The following is a 13,776-nucleotide window of genomic DNA, read 5'->3' on the forward strand; positions in this document are numbered from 1 at the left end:
TAAAAATAACTGTTTCCTTGATCTTTAATATTGTTTGTTTGGTCTTTATTGAATTTATCTTTGCTATGATCTTTATCATTTCTTTCCTTCTACTAATTTTGGATTTAGTTTGCACTTATTTTTCTAGTTTTCTTTCTCTCTCAGTGCTGGAAATTGAACCCAAGGCCTTCGCACTGGCCTACATCGCCAGCCCTTTTTAATTTTTCATTTTTGAAGCAGGTTCTCACTAAGGTTTCCAGGCTGGGCCTAAACTTACAATCCTATTCCCACAGCCTCCTGGAGTGCTGGGAGTACAGGTGTGTACCATTATTCTTAACCTCTCTTTTTCTGATGTAGTGATAATTTTTTATTTCCATAAACTTTCTTCTTAGTACTTAATAGTTTCTGTACTTAATAGGTTTTTGTACATTGTGTCTTGTTTTCATTTGTTTCAAAAAGTCTTCAAGTATTTTTTATTTCTTCATTAATTCAGTATGCTGTAATTCATAGTATGCCATTTATTGTTCCTACATTTATACATTTTAAAGTTCATCATATTTGTTTCTAGCCTCATTCTATTATGGTCAGGGATATTACATTATCTTCATTTTTTATATTTTAATGTCATTTTAATTTTTGAGCTCGAGCTCATTTTGTGAGCTAACATTTGATCTATCTGGAGAATGTTCCATGTGCATATAGGAAGAATGAATTCTGAAACTTTGGGGTGAAATATTTTGTGAATGCCTGTTAGGGTCATTGTGTCTACAGTTTAACTTCAATATTTCTTGTTGTTTTTCTTCTAAATAGCCTGCACACTGATGAATGCAAAGAGTTGAAATCCCCAACTATTACTGTATTTGAGTCTATCTTTATATCTAATATTTGTTTTATAAAATTGGGTGCTGTGGAATTGGGTGCATATATGTGTATCTATATTCTTTTTTGTTTTTGAGTTGATGTCCTTTTTGTGTCTTTTTGTAGTTTTTGACCTACAGCCTATTTCATCTGAAAGAAGTATCATTACATCTGTTTTCTTTTGCTTTGTATTTGTGTGCTATTTTCTCAACACTTCATCTTTACCTATGTGCATTTTTTACTGGTGAAGTTTTTGTAGGCAACATACAATTCGGTCTTGTTATTTACCTATTCAGTCACTCTTTATCTGTTTATATTCCTTATCATTGATAAGTAAGAATTTACTCCTGGAATTTTGTGAAATTTTTTATCACTTTTCATATTGTTTATTCCTTTTCCTCTTGCTCTTTTTTCTTTATCTTTGTGGCCTGGGTGCTTTGTATAATGACAGGGCTTGATTATCTCTCTTTTTCATTTACATATATTCTTTTTTTAATCCTTCTTTTCTTTTTTGGTACTGGGAATCTAACTCAGGACCTTACACTTGCCAGACAGGAGCTTGGGCCACTGAGCTATATTTCTGGCCCTCATTTGTGTATACTCTCTACCAGTGAGTTTTATTCCTTCATATGCTTTCATGATGGTGCTCATTGGCCTTTCTCTTTTAGAAATAGGGTTCCTTTAGTATTTTTTGTAGGGTAATCTAATGATGATGAATCCCTCAAATGTGCTTGTCTTTGGCAGTTTCCAAAAAAGCAAAATGAAAAGAGATCAAATGGGATAATTAACACACTGTTTCCAAGTAAAAAATTATTATGAAGCACTTTTCTTTTCCAAGGAAGTGGTGTGTGTGTATGTGTATGGGTGTGTGGGTGTGTGTGTATGTGACCTTTTCTTTCTTTTCATTAATCACTATGTTGGAAAGTTGAGCATAGTACCTCCCTAAGAAATCCTATTAAAAATTGAATGTAGATAAACATTTTAAGTATTGAATTCTGCATTATGATATTATAAAAGAATAACTTGACAGTTTCAATCACCTGTAAAATGATCTCATATTGACATATGTGTTTGCATCATATTTTGGCAACATCAATAATACCTCTTCTCTCAGAAGCCTAAAAATTTTACCTTTTGGCAAGTGGTATGGTAACAGGTCTTTATCAGATCTTTAGAGAAGTGTTTTCCTAATTCTTATGCATAACACTTGTGATAACGCAGTCAGTCCTGTGAGTGAGGTTCTAAAAGAGTTTGAACCCTTAAGTGTCACATAACTACTTTGTTTTTCTCTTTCTTCCTGTCTAACTTGTGCTGCTGATTCCAAAACAGAGCAGCATCCAGTAAAATTAAGCAGGAAATTTTAGACAAAGGTCTAACCCCCTGGAGAAGTAAGAGGAGAGGTGACCTAAATGTGATTGGTGGGTCCCAGGGTATTTGTCCAAAAAGTAATTGACCTTTGAGTGTAATTATAAAAGCAAGAAGGTAGAGAGAGAGGTAGAATAGAAAGAGAAAAATGCAGGGAGAGGTAGCTGGTTTCTAATAAGAGAAAAAGGGAGCACAGCATAATTTTGCTAGTGTTCAGCCACTGGGATAGAATGATGTCTTCTGTTTTGCTATGTACCTTTTTGCTTCATTTCACTGCGGCTGTGGCCTCAAACCCGTAAGGGAGAATTACACTCTTTTTATATTAAAGTTCTAGCAATATGACTTTATTGAAAATACTCCATGTTAAATATGGTTATATTTTACTGTTTCAACTTCTTAGTCTGAGTGCTTGTTTGCCCTATGAATTTTAAGCAAAGGTGAAGAGAATGAATATCTCTCCATAAGATATCACTCTCTGTGCTTGCCTAAGATTATTTAACTTTACCTATGAAAATGTATATGTTTTAGGAATACTTCAATTGCTAAAACTGCTTGTTGTGGATGTTCTTCATTTCTCCTAAGCCTGTTCACAGAGTGTTGGATGCTTTCTTTGTACAGCCAATACATCCTATGGGTCTCCTCTGTGGTGCAGTGTCACTCCATGGAAAAAGTTTGTCTCCACCTTTTAAACCTTAATGAATCTGTATCCTTGAATGTTGTCTTAGAATACAATGGATCTAATACTACTATTTTTGATCTGTCCGTGGAAGAGGATACCTTCTATTCCTGTGCACATTTCAAGGTAAGGCACTGAATTTAATGTTCAAGACTGCAGATGGGGGGCTGGGGATTTAGCTCAGCAGCAAAAGCGCCTGCCTGGCAAGTGCAAGGTCGTGAGTTCGGTTCCCGGTACCGGAGAAAAACCAAAAAAAAAAAAAAAAGACTGCAGATGGAAGCGTGAAAGCATTGCTTAAAATTGTTTTCAGATTTCAAATCTTGAGTTTGGATGACTTGTGGAAGATAGAGAAGAAATTAGGAATTCTAGAGGGGCAAAAGATAAAAAGAGAATTTCTATATGAAACAAAACTTATGAAGTATTACCACTCTTGTATATTAGGAAGTGATTATGAATTATTCCTGCATTTAAATAGTAAAAATATTTCACAGTATGAGGAAAACCAATTTAGGTGAAGAGAGGAAAGGTTTGGATTCAGAGGAACAACAATCATGAAACAGAGATAGAAAGGAAGAAGACATAAACATAAATTACATCCTCTCAATAAATTAAACAATTGTAACTATGATGATCAAATTTTCCTTAGGAAATAATGAGTTTATAAGGCTCTCTCTGCCTGACAAGCCAAATTAAGACATTGTTATTTTTTTTCTATGCTCTGCTTTCTGCATACACAGGTCTCCCAGAAGTCCTCTGAACAGTTGGCTTTTATCACATTGTGGGTGAAGGGAAATACTCTTACAATCTTTGAGAGAAGATCTGTAGCCATCACTACAGAAGAGACAGTAACTTTTGTGCAGACTGACAAACCCATCTATAAACCTGGAGAGAAGAGTGAGATAATATTCTGACTTCTTCTACTTTTCTTTTGCTTTGCTTCATAACATATTGCCCACCTCTTTCACTGCATACAAATCCCAGTGACAAGCCTCCATAATGCAATGATCACCAGCATGGAAAGTGGAACATAACTGTTGAGTCTGAATAATTGTTGCATATTTTGCGAGCTGCACAATTAATTAACTCTCTTCTGTGGTCTGTATTGTTTTATATGTACAGAACAGATAATGAAAGTTTCTCCCTTACACAAATATAGCAACAATGAAATAAACAGCCAATGTACAATAGTGCCTAGTATACAGTAAATATCTCACAAATAATATTTATGATTGTCATCATTATTATTCATGCTTGTAGATAGAACCATACACTTGATAATCTATGCAAAGTGTTTCTATTCTACTTATTATTTTTGTAAATAAAAGTAGCACCAACCTTGGATTCAAAAGGGTTTGGTTTTTATGATGGCTCTCTGCTACTGGGTTTTGCCAAGTAAATTCTGGTCTTAATACTTGATACTTAATTATGTCACCTGTAAATTAAAGAGTCAGAAGAAGTCATCTATACATTTTGTCTTCCTTGATAGCACATATTTATAAGATTTATTGAAAAGAAATTAAAAGCTAATTCTTAGAGTACTATTTAGATGCATTGTACCCCTTCTTCTGGACTTACAAAAATGTTGCTATGAATAAATAGAGATATAGGTATAGATATATAGATATACAAAAAGAGCTAAACTATCTCTTTTGTAATGCTGCTAAAATTGTTTTGTTATATCAATATATTTTTCTAGGAAAATTATGTTTATATTTCATCATAAACATTTCACAGTTATCCTTCTATCATCACTAGTTCTGTTACCACACCTGAAGACATTCCCATGGGCCGTTGGGGCAAAGCTTCTGGTGGTGCCTATTGTCAATCCCTAATAGCAAAACTCACTGACAGAGGGACCACAACTGTGCATAAGCGATCTTTCCTGGGGAGCCCAATCTCAAAAGGTCAAATGAAATCAAAGGAAAAAAGAAGCTTAGTATTCTGTGACAGTGTGGCAATTAATTGCTGTATCTACTTACAATCAATATCTGAAAGAAAATAAGAAAAGCATCATTCCCTTCTCTCTTTTAGTTAACTATCGCACTGTGACATTGGATACTCAGTTCAAACCTGTGGAGGATTTGGTGAGTTACATAATTTCTAATGGTACAGTAAAGTGTAAAAGTACTAAACAAAAAATCCATTCCTAGACAAAACGTCTTCAAGGAGCTTTCTATCTAAGGTTCCAAGGTAGAATATTATGCTAACCTCAGGTAAAATGTAAAATTTTCACTTATACTGAATGGATTTACATTTCTTTAGATATTTTCAGCAAATAAAGAAACTATGGTTTGCATGGAACTTGTTTTCCACATCTCAGAAGAGGTTGGGGGTTTCTTTCACACTTAGAGTCTCTTTGGTATCTTTCACTACAGAAACTTTATTCCTTGGGGAAGTGAGAACTAATGCCAATAGGTGTGATCTACATGAGATAGTGAATACTTGGCAAAATTATACACTACTTTCAAACTACTGATCTTCATTTTTCTTTTTCAGTATCCTTCAATCACACTTCAGGTAAGAGATCTGCTTTACACACCCACCCTTTAAAATATTTAAACAATGAGCTGTTTAAATTTCATTTTGTACCCTTAGAAATTAAGATGACTGAGATAGGGGAAAGAGATGTCTTTGTATGTATACAGGTGTAGGCATCAGGTGAAGAGCTCAATGAAAGTTGTTGAATTTATTGTAGGCTGTGGGGCAAATGCAATAATTTGATTTTTATGGAACATAAAATATTATATTCTAAGGCAGATTTATTTTTGAAATTTCTTAGTTTTGGCTGCTGGTCCCTCTCCATCTTAAATAAACCATATCTTCTTTTAAAAGAAATAGAAATCTCAGACATTTTAAAATGTAGAAATACACTACAAGGTGACATCACTCATTATAAAATGGATTCTGTTTTCAGAATTAGCAGTCTCCTTTAACGAGCTTCATTCTCTAGAGTAGTGTGGCCTTCAGAGATATTCAAAGTTGTATGCCTATCAATAAGCAAGTTGCATCAATCAACTCCAACATACATATGTTATTCTCTACTACAATGTGTGCCGTTATTATTAGCCAATTCTGAAGGTTAATTAATGGTGCAGATATAGACTTTAATTTATCTTCTTCATGATTCAAATGTTTTCAACTTTATATGGGTAGCAGATAGCTTATCTTTATAATAAACTAAATCTCAGGGAGGCAGGTCCATATTTCTGCATTACCACTAATCCACAAATTGTATTATCTTCACCTCTGGACCCAGCAAATGCTGTGTCACACGGCAAGCAACCGAAAACTAACACTGGCTTAAATGAGCAAAGTGTTTATCATTTTCACAAACCGCAAAGCCTAAATTTAGACACGTAGAGTTAAAACTGCAAAATATTACCAAGTATCCAGGCTTCTGTGTGACCTCTCTGCCATCTTCAACACGTTGCTTGTTTGCTTTTAATGCCAACTGAGTCTGATTCCTGTAAAGAGAATTTCCACCCAGTGACTTTTGCTACATTTAATTGATAGCACTTGCTCACATGGGTAACCCTAAACCTGAGAAATTATTTAAAAATAAATAATAGATTTGTTTCTTTTTGACACTAGTGAATATTAATTATACACAATAATGGGTTTTTATAATAGAACATTTTCTTTATGGAAATCTTTTAAAAGGATTTATCAGAATTAGATGGTATAAAATTATTAAGTCAGGCTCAGAATGTGGGAGATATCTGTTCAAAGAAACTGAAGTGAAAAACATAGTGTTCTAACCTTTTCGTATCAGAGAGCTTCCATGTAGCAGATTTTGCATGCCGTGCATAACCCATGACCATCTTAGATAGAGACCAAGTAAAAATCTGTATCAGTTTTGGTAAGCATTATTAGGATGAGTATTTCCTTTGCACCTGTTGGTATAAGTCCATTTTAATTTGGGGAACACAACTTTGAGGCAAACACACAAACACATTGAGTTTTCAATTTTTTTATTATGTAACTGTGGTTCATAAAAATCAAAATCAGCTATAAATTATTTATAAATAATAAATTTCAGTTATAAATCATCACATAAGTTATTTTTTCTTATCATCTTTGGTCGCAGGAGAGATATACTTTAAGACTGAATTTGAATACAATGAGCAAGTTATATTGTTCTGATGATTTGAACCAATGAGTTCGATATAACGGTAACATGTTCTTTCCTCCCAACAGCCATAGAAAATGCCAAAACAAAGACGGAAAAGATACTACTAAAATCTAATCTCTAGTTGTCTTTATTTTCTAGGACCCTCAAAACAATGTGATTTTTCAGTGGAAAAATGTGACTTCTTTCCAAAATATTACCCAGCTCTCATTTCAACTGAGTTCAGAACCAATGTTTGGGGATTATACAATTGTTGTGGAAGAAAAATCAGGACAGACATGGGCACATCAATTTACTGTTAATAAAGATGGTAACCAATGCACTATTTTTTGGTTGTCCTATATCGTGAGTTCAGACTAACTGAACAAAACCTTTATGCTGAGCATAAGTAAAAATAGTGAAACTTGATTTGATTTTCTGAGGTCTTCTTTCTTGCCCTTTTCTGGGGTCTCATCAAACCTTTCTTGCTCATCACTCCTTGCCCCATGTCTTTTTTCCGATCCTTGCTTTTGCCCTAGGAGACATCCCATTTCCTAGAATCCAGACAGTGTCCTAGAAACAATCTATGTGATTAAAACAGAAAAATAAGGTGAAGGTCAGAGAACAAAAGAAAGAAAAATAAAAGAGAAAAAAATAATCTTTTATGAGACATTATCCTGTACGGTAGAGGAGCAGTGGCACTCCCGGAATTGGGGTGATTGAAGCAGCCATCACAAGTGCACCTGGAGGGGAACACTGGGCACAAAAGCAGATGTAGCTATGTGACTGCCGTAAGTTGAAAGTAGATTTCTCTTTGTTTTCAGTGTTGCCCAAGTTTGAAGTGAAGGTCAGTGCGCCACAAACAATAACTATTTCAGATGATGAATTCCAAGTGGATGCATGCGCTAAGTAAGCATTTATTCAAATTTTCCCCACGTGTAAACACAAAGCTCAGAAATAATAACACTTTATTTACATTAAAATATTTAGAGAATTTTTGAATATTTCAAAAATTATAAAGGAAAACCACACAATGAGCTATAATTAATTCCATTACCATTAACATTGTGATTTATTTTCTGCATTGTGATTTATTTTTTTACTGCCATTAACATTTTTTATTTCTACCGTTGTGATTTATTTTTTTACTGCCATTAACATTGTGATTATTATCCTCTAACTTTTTATGAATATTTTTCAAGACTGCAATAATACTTTTCTAACCACAATATTTAGGAAAACCATATTGTGGTAGTCTTTTCATTTGTTCCAGTTCTTTACTGCATAAACCTCTTTATATAATTATACCAGATGTCATTTAATTATTATTTTACTATGTAATATGTAATCTTCTATTTTGTTTCCCTAGTAATTAATACTTTTTTAGTATATACATTTTGGTCTCAATGTATATCAATGTTTCTTTAGATTAGAATTCTAGAAAAAGAGTTATAAAGAAAAAACTTTACCTTTTTTTAGTCTTTTGATTGCCGTTTTGCTCAGCGATTATATTATGCCAATGTACAATTCCAACAATTAGTATAAAGGTACCAACCTCATTTAAACTAAATCATCATTGAGTACTCTACTTTAAAGAAGAAAATCATATATCAATGGTATCGTAGTGACATAAGAATGTACTTTAATTTGAACTCATTTGAGTTTTCATAATATAAAGAAACAAATGAGTTGAAAAATTTTTATTTTCTTTTTGAGAAGTTAGTTCTAATGCTTTTTATCTCTTTTTGTGATTCTTTTTCAAATTTCTAATAATGATGACAAACAGCTAATATTTATTTCATCCCAATTACTCTGTTAACAACTATGTATATACTCACTACAATGCTATGAAATGAGATAGTATCACTTCAATCTGATAAAGATAGTAAAGCAGAAAATTGGGATAACTTATCAACATTAACAATGATTTTTGATGGTAGATCTGGGATTTACAGCTGGGCTGTTTGTCTTGAGCACTAATGTTGCAGTTAATTAAACTCTTAAAACTATTGATATTTTCCATATTTTTCAAGCATTTTATTTAATTGATGCCATAAGACTCCTAACCTTTGAATATTTTAGCAGTATATTAAACACACATTGGTAAAGGCTACACCCAAAAAGTGATATGTACCTGTAAACATTCCCCAAGACAATTGTAAACTAAATTAACAGCAAACATATATAAATGACATTTTTTTTAAATTTCAAATGTTTGGAACTGACATTTATTCCATGATTTGGTAATATTTAAAATCTTTGGGGGCTGGGGATTTAGCTCAGCGGCAAAGCGCCTGCCTGGCAAGCGCAAGGTCGTGAGTTCGGTTCCCGGTACCGGAGAAAAACCAAAAAAAAAACAAAAAACAAAAAAAATCTTTGGACACTAGAAAATGAGCAAATTTCTATATTTCAATGCAGAACAATTGAGTATGTGCCCAGAATTTAGTATATGTGAGGTTATTGGTTAGCTATATTTAAATGATGAGATAGTGTGTATATATATATATATATATATATATATATATATATATATAAAACATCCGAGATATATATCAACCTCCAATGATGAGATAGTATATATATATATATATATATGTGTGTGTGTGTGTGTGTGTGTGTGTGTATAACCTCCAAGAAATCCAAGATCCTTAAGTGCAACACTAGACTAATACTATGCAAATCCAAAAATTTTGACGTCATTAATATCTATAATTTATTTATTCACTGAGTGGTGAGCTAAGAAAGCACAATGCATGGATCAGGAAGACCAAAAGGTTTGTCCAGTATTGCTGGTGCAAAACACATGCTACTATGACTTCTTGAAACTTTTTAACATTATCTTTAAGAAAGATATGACAATAAATAATAAATCAACAATATAAGAAGTAAACCAGCAAATCCTGCCCTGCAGTTTGACTGGGCAGGTTGGCAAGAGCTGTACCTACTGCAGTAGCACTGGCAAGCAGGCTGGGAGCCCGAGGAATGAAATCTGTGTGTCTAGTTATGAACACTGTGGAAGAGTTGCCCCCGCTTAACTTGAGTAATCTGTGTTAGCTGCATATTTTTTATTTGGTATGTCCTGAGATTTAGTTTGGGACAACTAGAAAAAACCAACAATAATAGCATTTTAGGGAACCAACTCAGAAATGAATTAGGCTTTTAAGAAAGAAAACTTTCCTAGAGGCAAAGAGATTTTAATAAATAAAAAAGCTTTCAAGTCACAAGGGAGAGGGTGAGTTTTTCCTCTCTGAGGATGTGGACTTCATGATTCAGGGACATATATTAACCTGGAGGTAATACTACAGTAAGAGTTTTCCTTTTTTTATCACAATTAAAACACAAGAAATAAGAGAAACTGTGTATTTTTTATTCCATGAATAAACTGAATTTTTTATTCAATCAGTATATTTTGTATTTCACATGTAATTGAAAGAAAGGTTTAAGTGAGTTAGAGTAAGTCAAAATCTCAAAAGCATAAACTAAGTAGAAGCAGAAACAGTTCAGTAGAATGAAAGGAGCAAGGACAATAGGACAAAATTAATCTGAATAATTTTAGTTCCACCAATTACAATGTGGAAAAGTTGGTGACTTGATCTCTATTTACTAGTCAAGGTCACCCAGAAAATAAATGAAATAAAATGGGTAAGCATGTAATCTATATTTCACTGTTCAACAATTAGAAGAGGTATCATAATCTATTATTTTAATGATTTTTAGTTTTATTATAACCACTTTAACATTCGCTGTCTATTTTCCTAAATGTAAGTGGAAAGAATCAAGTTTAAAAAACACTCAATCTCTGAAATTTTCTTTTATTGAACTTTTAAAACAAAACTTGCACTTACATATAGATGCTTTGTTTTACAAGAAAATGAGATATTTGGTTCCACATTTAATCAAATATATCCAACTTAAGTCAATCCCCCTACTTTTTAGACTTGTTGAGTGGTGGCTAAATGAGAATTTTGTTTAAAATATTGCTCTGGAAATTGTTCAAGATCATGAAACATTCAATCTTTACTCTCATAGCCATGTTTTCTGCTGGATAAAATGTTACAACTAGTTTTATATGTGTGTACTGTGTCTTGCTGTGATACCATTCCCCTGTAATCATAAACATACCTTTGCCCACTAGGTACACCTACGGTGGCTCTGTACACGGAAAAGCCCAAATCCGAGTATGCCGAGAATTACTGTCTTCTAGGAGCTGTGAGGAAGGTGTCAATGAAATATGTGAGCAGTTTGTTGCTCAGGTACAAACCATGATCTTTGCTTATAAAAAGACTCACTCATATGTTGTTTTTATTCATTCTTTGATTACATTTATAAAAAGAACTTAATACTATTTTCATTTTGTGGGTAATGGGGGTTTCAAGTAATCAAGGTAAAGAAATGACAAAATACAATGTTTAAAATAATATTTTTCATTGTGATTCACCTGGAATTTCCAACTTGCAGAAGATCTTGTTTACATACGGTCTAGGTGGTCTTTCTAATCTTTCTTTGGAAAAGCATTAGTCATTCTTTAGAGAAATGAACCTACAATATTACTCACCATACAAACTAGAATTTTCCTTTTAAAAATAATTTATTTGCAAATACCTGCAATTGACATCATCTATATCTATATTTCTGTATCTACAATATAGTATATCTATACTTTAGACTTGAAAATGTCTGTCTGTGTCTGTGTCTGTCTCTCTGTCTCTCTGTCTCTCTGTCTCTATCTCTGTCCCTGCCTCTGTCCCTCTCCTCTCTCTTTCTCTCTTTCTCTCTCTCTCTCTCTCCTTCTTACATGTAACTTCTAAGTGTGCTTTAAGGTCAAATTTCTCGAGTAAAAAAACAGTTAATTTTTTATAATTTCTAAAATAAGAAAATTTTTCTTCCAGACAGATATTGGGTTCTGTTAACACTATCTTATGTGATTTTGCTCTCCCTCTGTATTCTAAATCATGCTTATAAAAGGTTCATCTATTGTATTATGTTTTATAATTATCTTTCTTTGATTACTTTTCTGTGCATAAATCATTTATTCTATCTTTCATTTGATTAATTCTTTTTCCTAATATGTGTGGTCAATTTGTTTTTAAATATGCAGTCATTCTTTGGTATCTTTGGGGTTGGGCCTAGAGTCCCCATAGATAAGAAATTCTGTGCACATTTAACTCTCTTATATAAAATGACATTGATTTGCCTGTCATTGATGCATATCGTTCAGTGTACTTTATCACTATATTATTTATTTACCTAATATAAATGTGATGGAAATAGTTGTTATAGTTAATTGCTTAAAGAATAGGAAAAAATTCATTTCTTCTTGGTATAGATGCAGTCATTTCCTCAATGTTCTCTGCCCATGGTTGGCTAAGACCATGGTTATGCCCCTATGGATGCAGTACCAACTATGCTGGTGATTTTATGTAGCAATGAACACATTCAGTATTCTACATTATCTCTAACTAGAGCTTAACATCATTTGATATGAGGAATTTTCCCTTTATCCTAATATCTATATTTTAATATTTTAACAGATATTTTTCTGCTTGATTTAAGGATTATTGAAAACTACTTTTTCTCTAGATTTCAAGTCTTTAATGTTCTTCTGGTTGCTTTTTATCACTTCATTATAATTTGATTTTGTTATGATTAAAGTAGAATTGTTTTCTATGCTATTAGGGTAATAGTTCACAGTTCAGAGGAGAACATACTCTGGCACTGAAACACCTAGTTAGTTGCAGCACCTTTAAGCTGCGTGACCTCACATAGGTTAGATAATGTACTTCTGCTCTTGTTTATCCATCCTTACAATGCGCATGATAATGGTGCCCAGAACATATGATGGTTTTGAAAAATCAAATAAATGGATATGTCCTTTTAACTTTGAAGATTCAAAAGTAGTACTTTTTCAAATCTAGCTAAGTCTATATGTTTCTGATTGTTCGTGCTACTAATGGAAGATTACAGATACTTTCTTTATTTTAAAGAATCAGTTGACCTTTTAAAGAGCCTATTTTGATGTTACATATTTAAAGATCACTTCTGAATTTTTTTGTGCTTATCAAAATGGTTTTAATTTCTTTTAAAACCACTGAACTCTACTTGTTTTCAACGCTCTGTTGTCTCTGCCCTTCTACACTGTTTCCAAGAAAACTTGACCATATGTAAAATGTAGATCATGTCCGCCATCTTGTTCGATGCACTGCTGACGTGTATTTCCTCCTCCTTTCCCTCTTTCTCTCTTAATGCTTGTTTTAGTCCTGTCAACAATGTTATGAGATGGAGCCATGGCAGAGGGGTGCTATAAACCTGTGCTAAATCTTGGTATTTTCAAAAAAACTGTTGGATTCTTTACTTTTCAATTACACTTTTTCTTTTTTTTCAGCTTGGAAATGGCTGTGTTTCTCAAACTGTGAACACAAAAGTCTTCCAAATCAATCGTTCTGGACTTTTCATGACATTTCACATCAATGTAATTGTTACAGAATCTGGGACAGGTAAGGATTGCCTTTTATGGACAACCTGGGGCTGGGACTATATGGCTTCTCACTGAGTTGGCAAATGCACAAAGGCGCATAAATTATTGCTCAAATGGTAAAAATTGTTTTTGCCAGTTGTCAACTTTGAGTAAAATTTGCTGTTAAATAAAATTTTCTTAACAATATTTAAAATAAAATAATCTTCTAAAGCTTGCACATTTATGTCTGCTTCTGTGATTGCATCAATCAGAGGAAAAATTTTCCTTTAAAATAAGATAAAAAAGATGTGCTATTTTTATACAATGGAGTATTAC

At 33.0% G+C, this 13,776-nt stretch overlaps 1 protein-coding gene across 2 annotated transcripts in view; it reads left to right on the forward strand.

The window, feature by feature from the left end:
• The first annotated feature begins 2,316 nt into the window (after nucleotides 1-2,316).
• Nucleotides 2,317-13,776, forward strand: part of LOC102020436 (ovostatin homolog) — a 44,571-nt gene continuing 33,111 nt past the window's right edge. For both annotated transcript variants that reach the window (XM_005378884.1, XM_005378885.1), the window contains exons 1-9: nucleotides 2,317-2,497; nucleotides 2,821-3,004; nucleotides 3,616-3,772; nucleotides 4,910-4,962; nucleotides 5,375-5,395; nucleotides 7,149-7,317; nucleotides 7,811-7,895; nucleotides 11,122-11,239; nucleotides 13,369-13,480. In XM_005378884.1, the coding sequence (XP_005378941.1) occupies nucleotides 2,433-2,497; nucleotides 2,821-3,004; nucleotides 3,616-3,772; nucleotides 4,910-4,962; nucleotides 5,375-5,395; nucleotides 7,149-7,317; nucleotides 7,811-7,895; nucleotides 11,122-11,239; nucleotides 13,369-13,480 (964 nt within the window). In that variant the 5' untranslated portion in view covers nucleotides 2,317-2,432. The remainder of the gene's footprint in view (nucleotides 2,498-2,820; nucleotides 3,005-3,615; nucleotides 3,773-4,909; nucleotides 4,963-5,374; nucleotides 5,396-7,148; nucleotides 7,318-7,810; nucleotides 7,896-11,121; nucleotides 11,240-13,368; nucleotides 13,481-13,776) is intronic.

Source organism: Chinchilla lanigera, unplaced genomic scaffold, assembly GCF_000276665.1.
Source record: "Chinchilla lanigera isolate Chin_1 unplaced genomic scaffold, ChiLan1.0 scaffold00012, whole genome shotgun sequence".
Classification (NCBI taxonomy): Eukaryota; Metazoa; Chordata; class Mammalia; order Rodentia; family Chinchillidae; genus Chinchilla; species Chinchilla lanigera.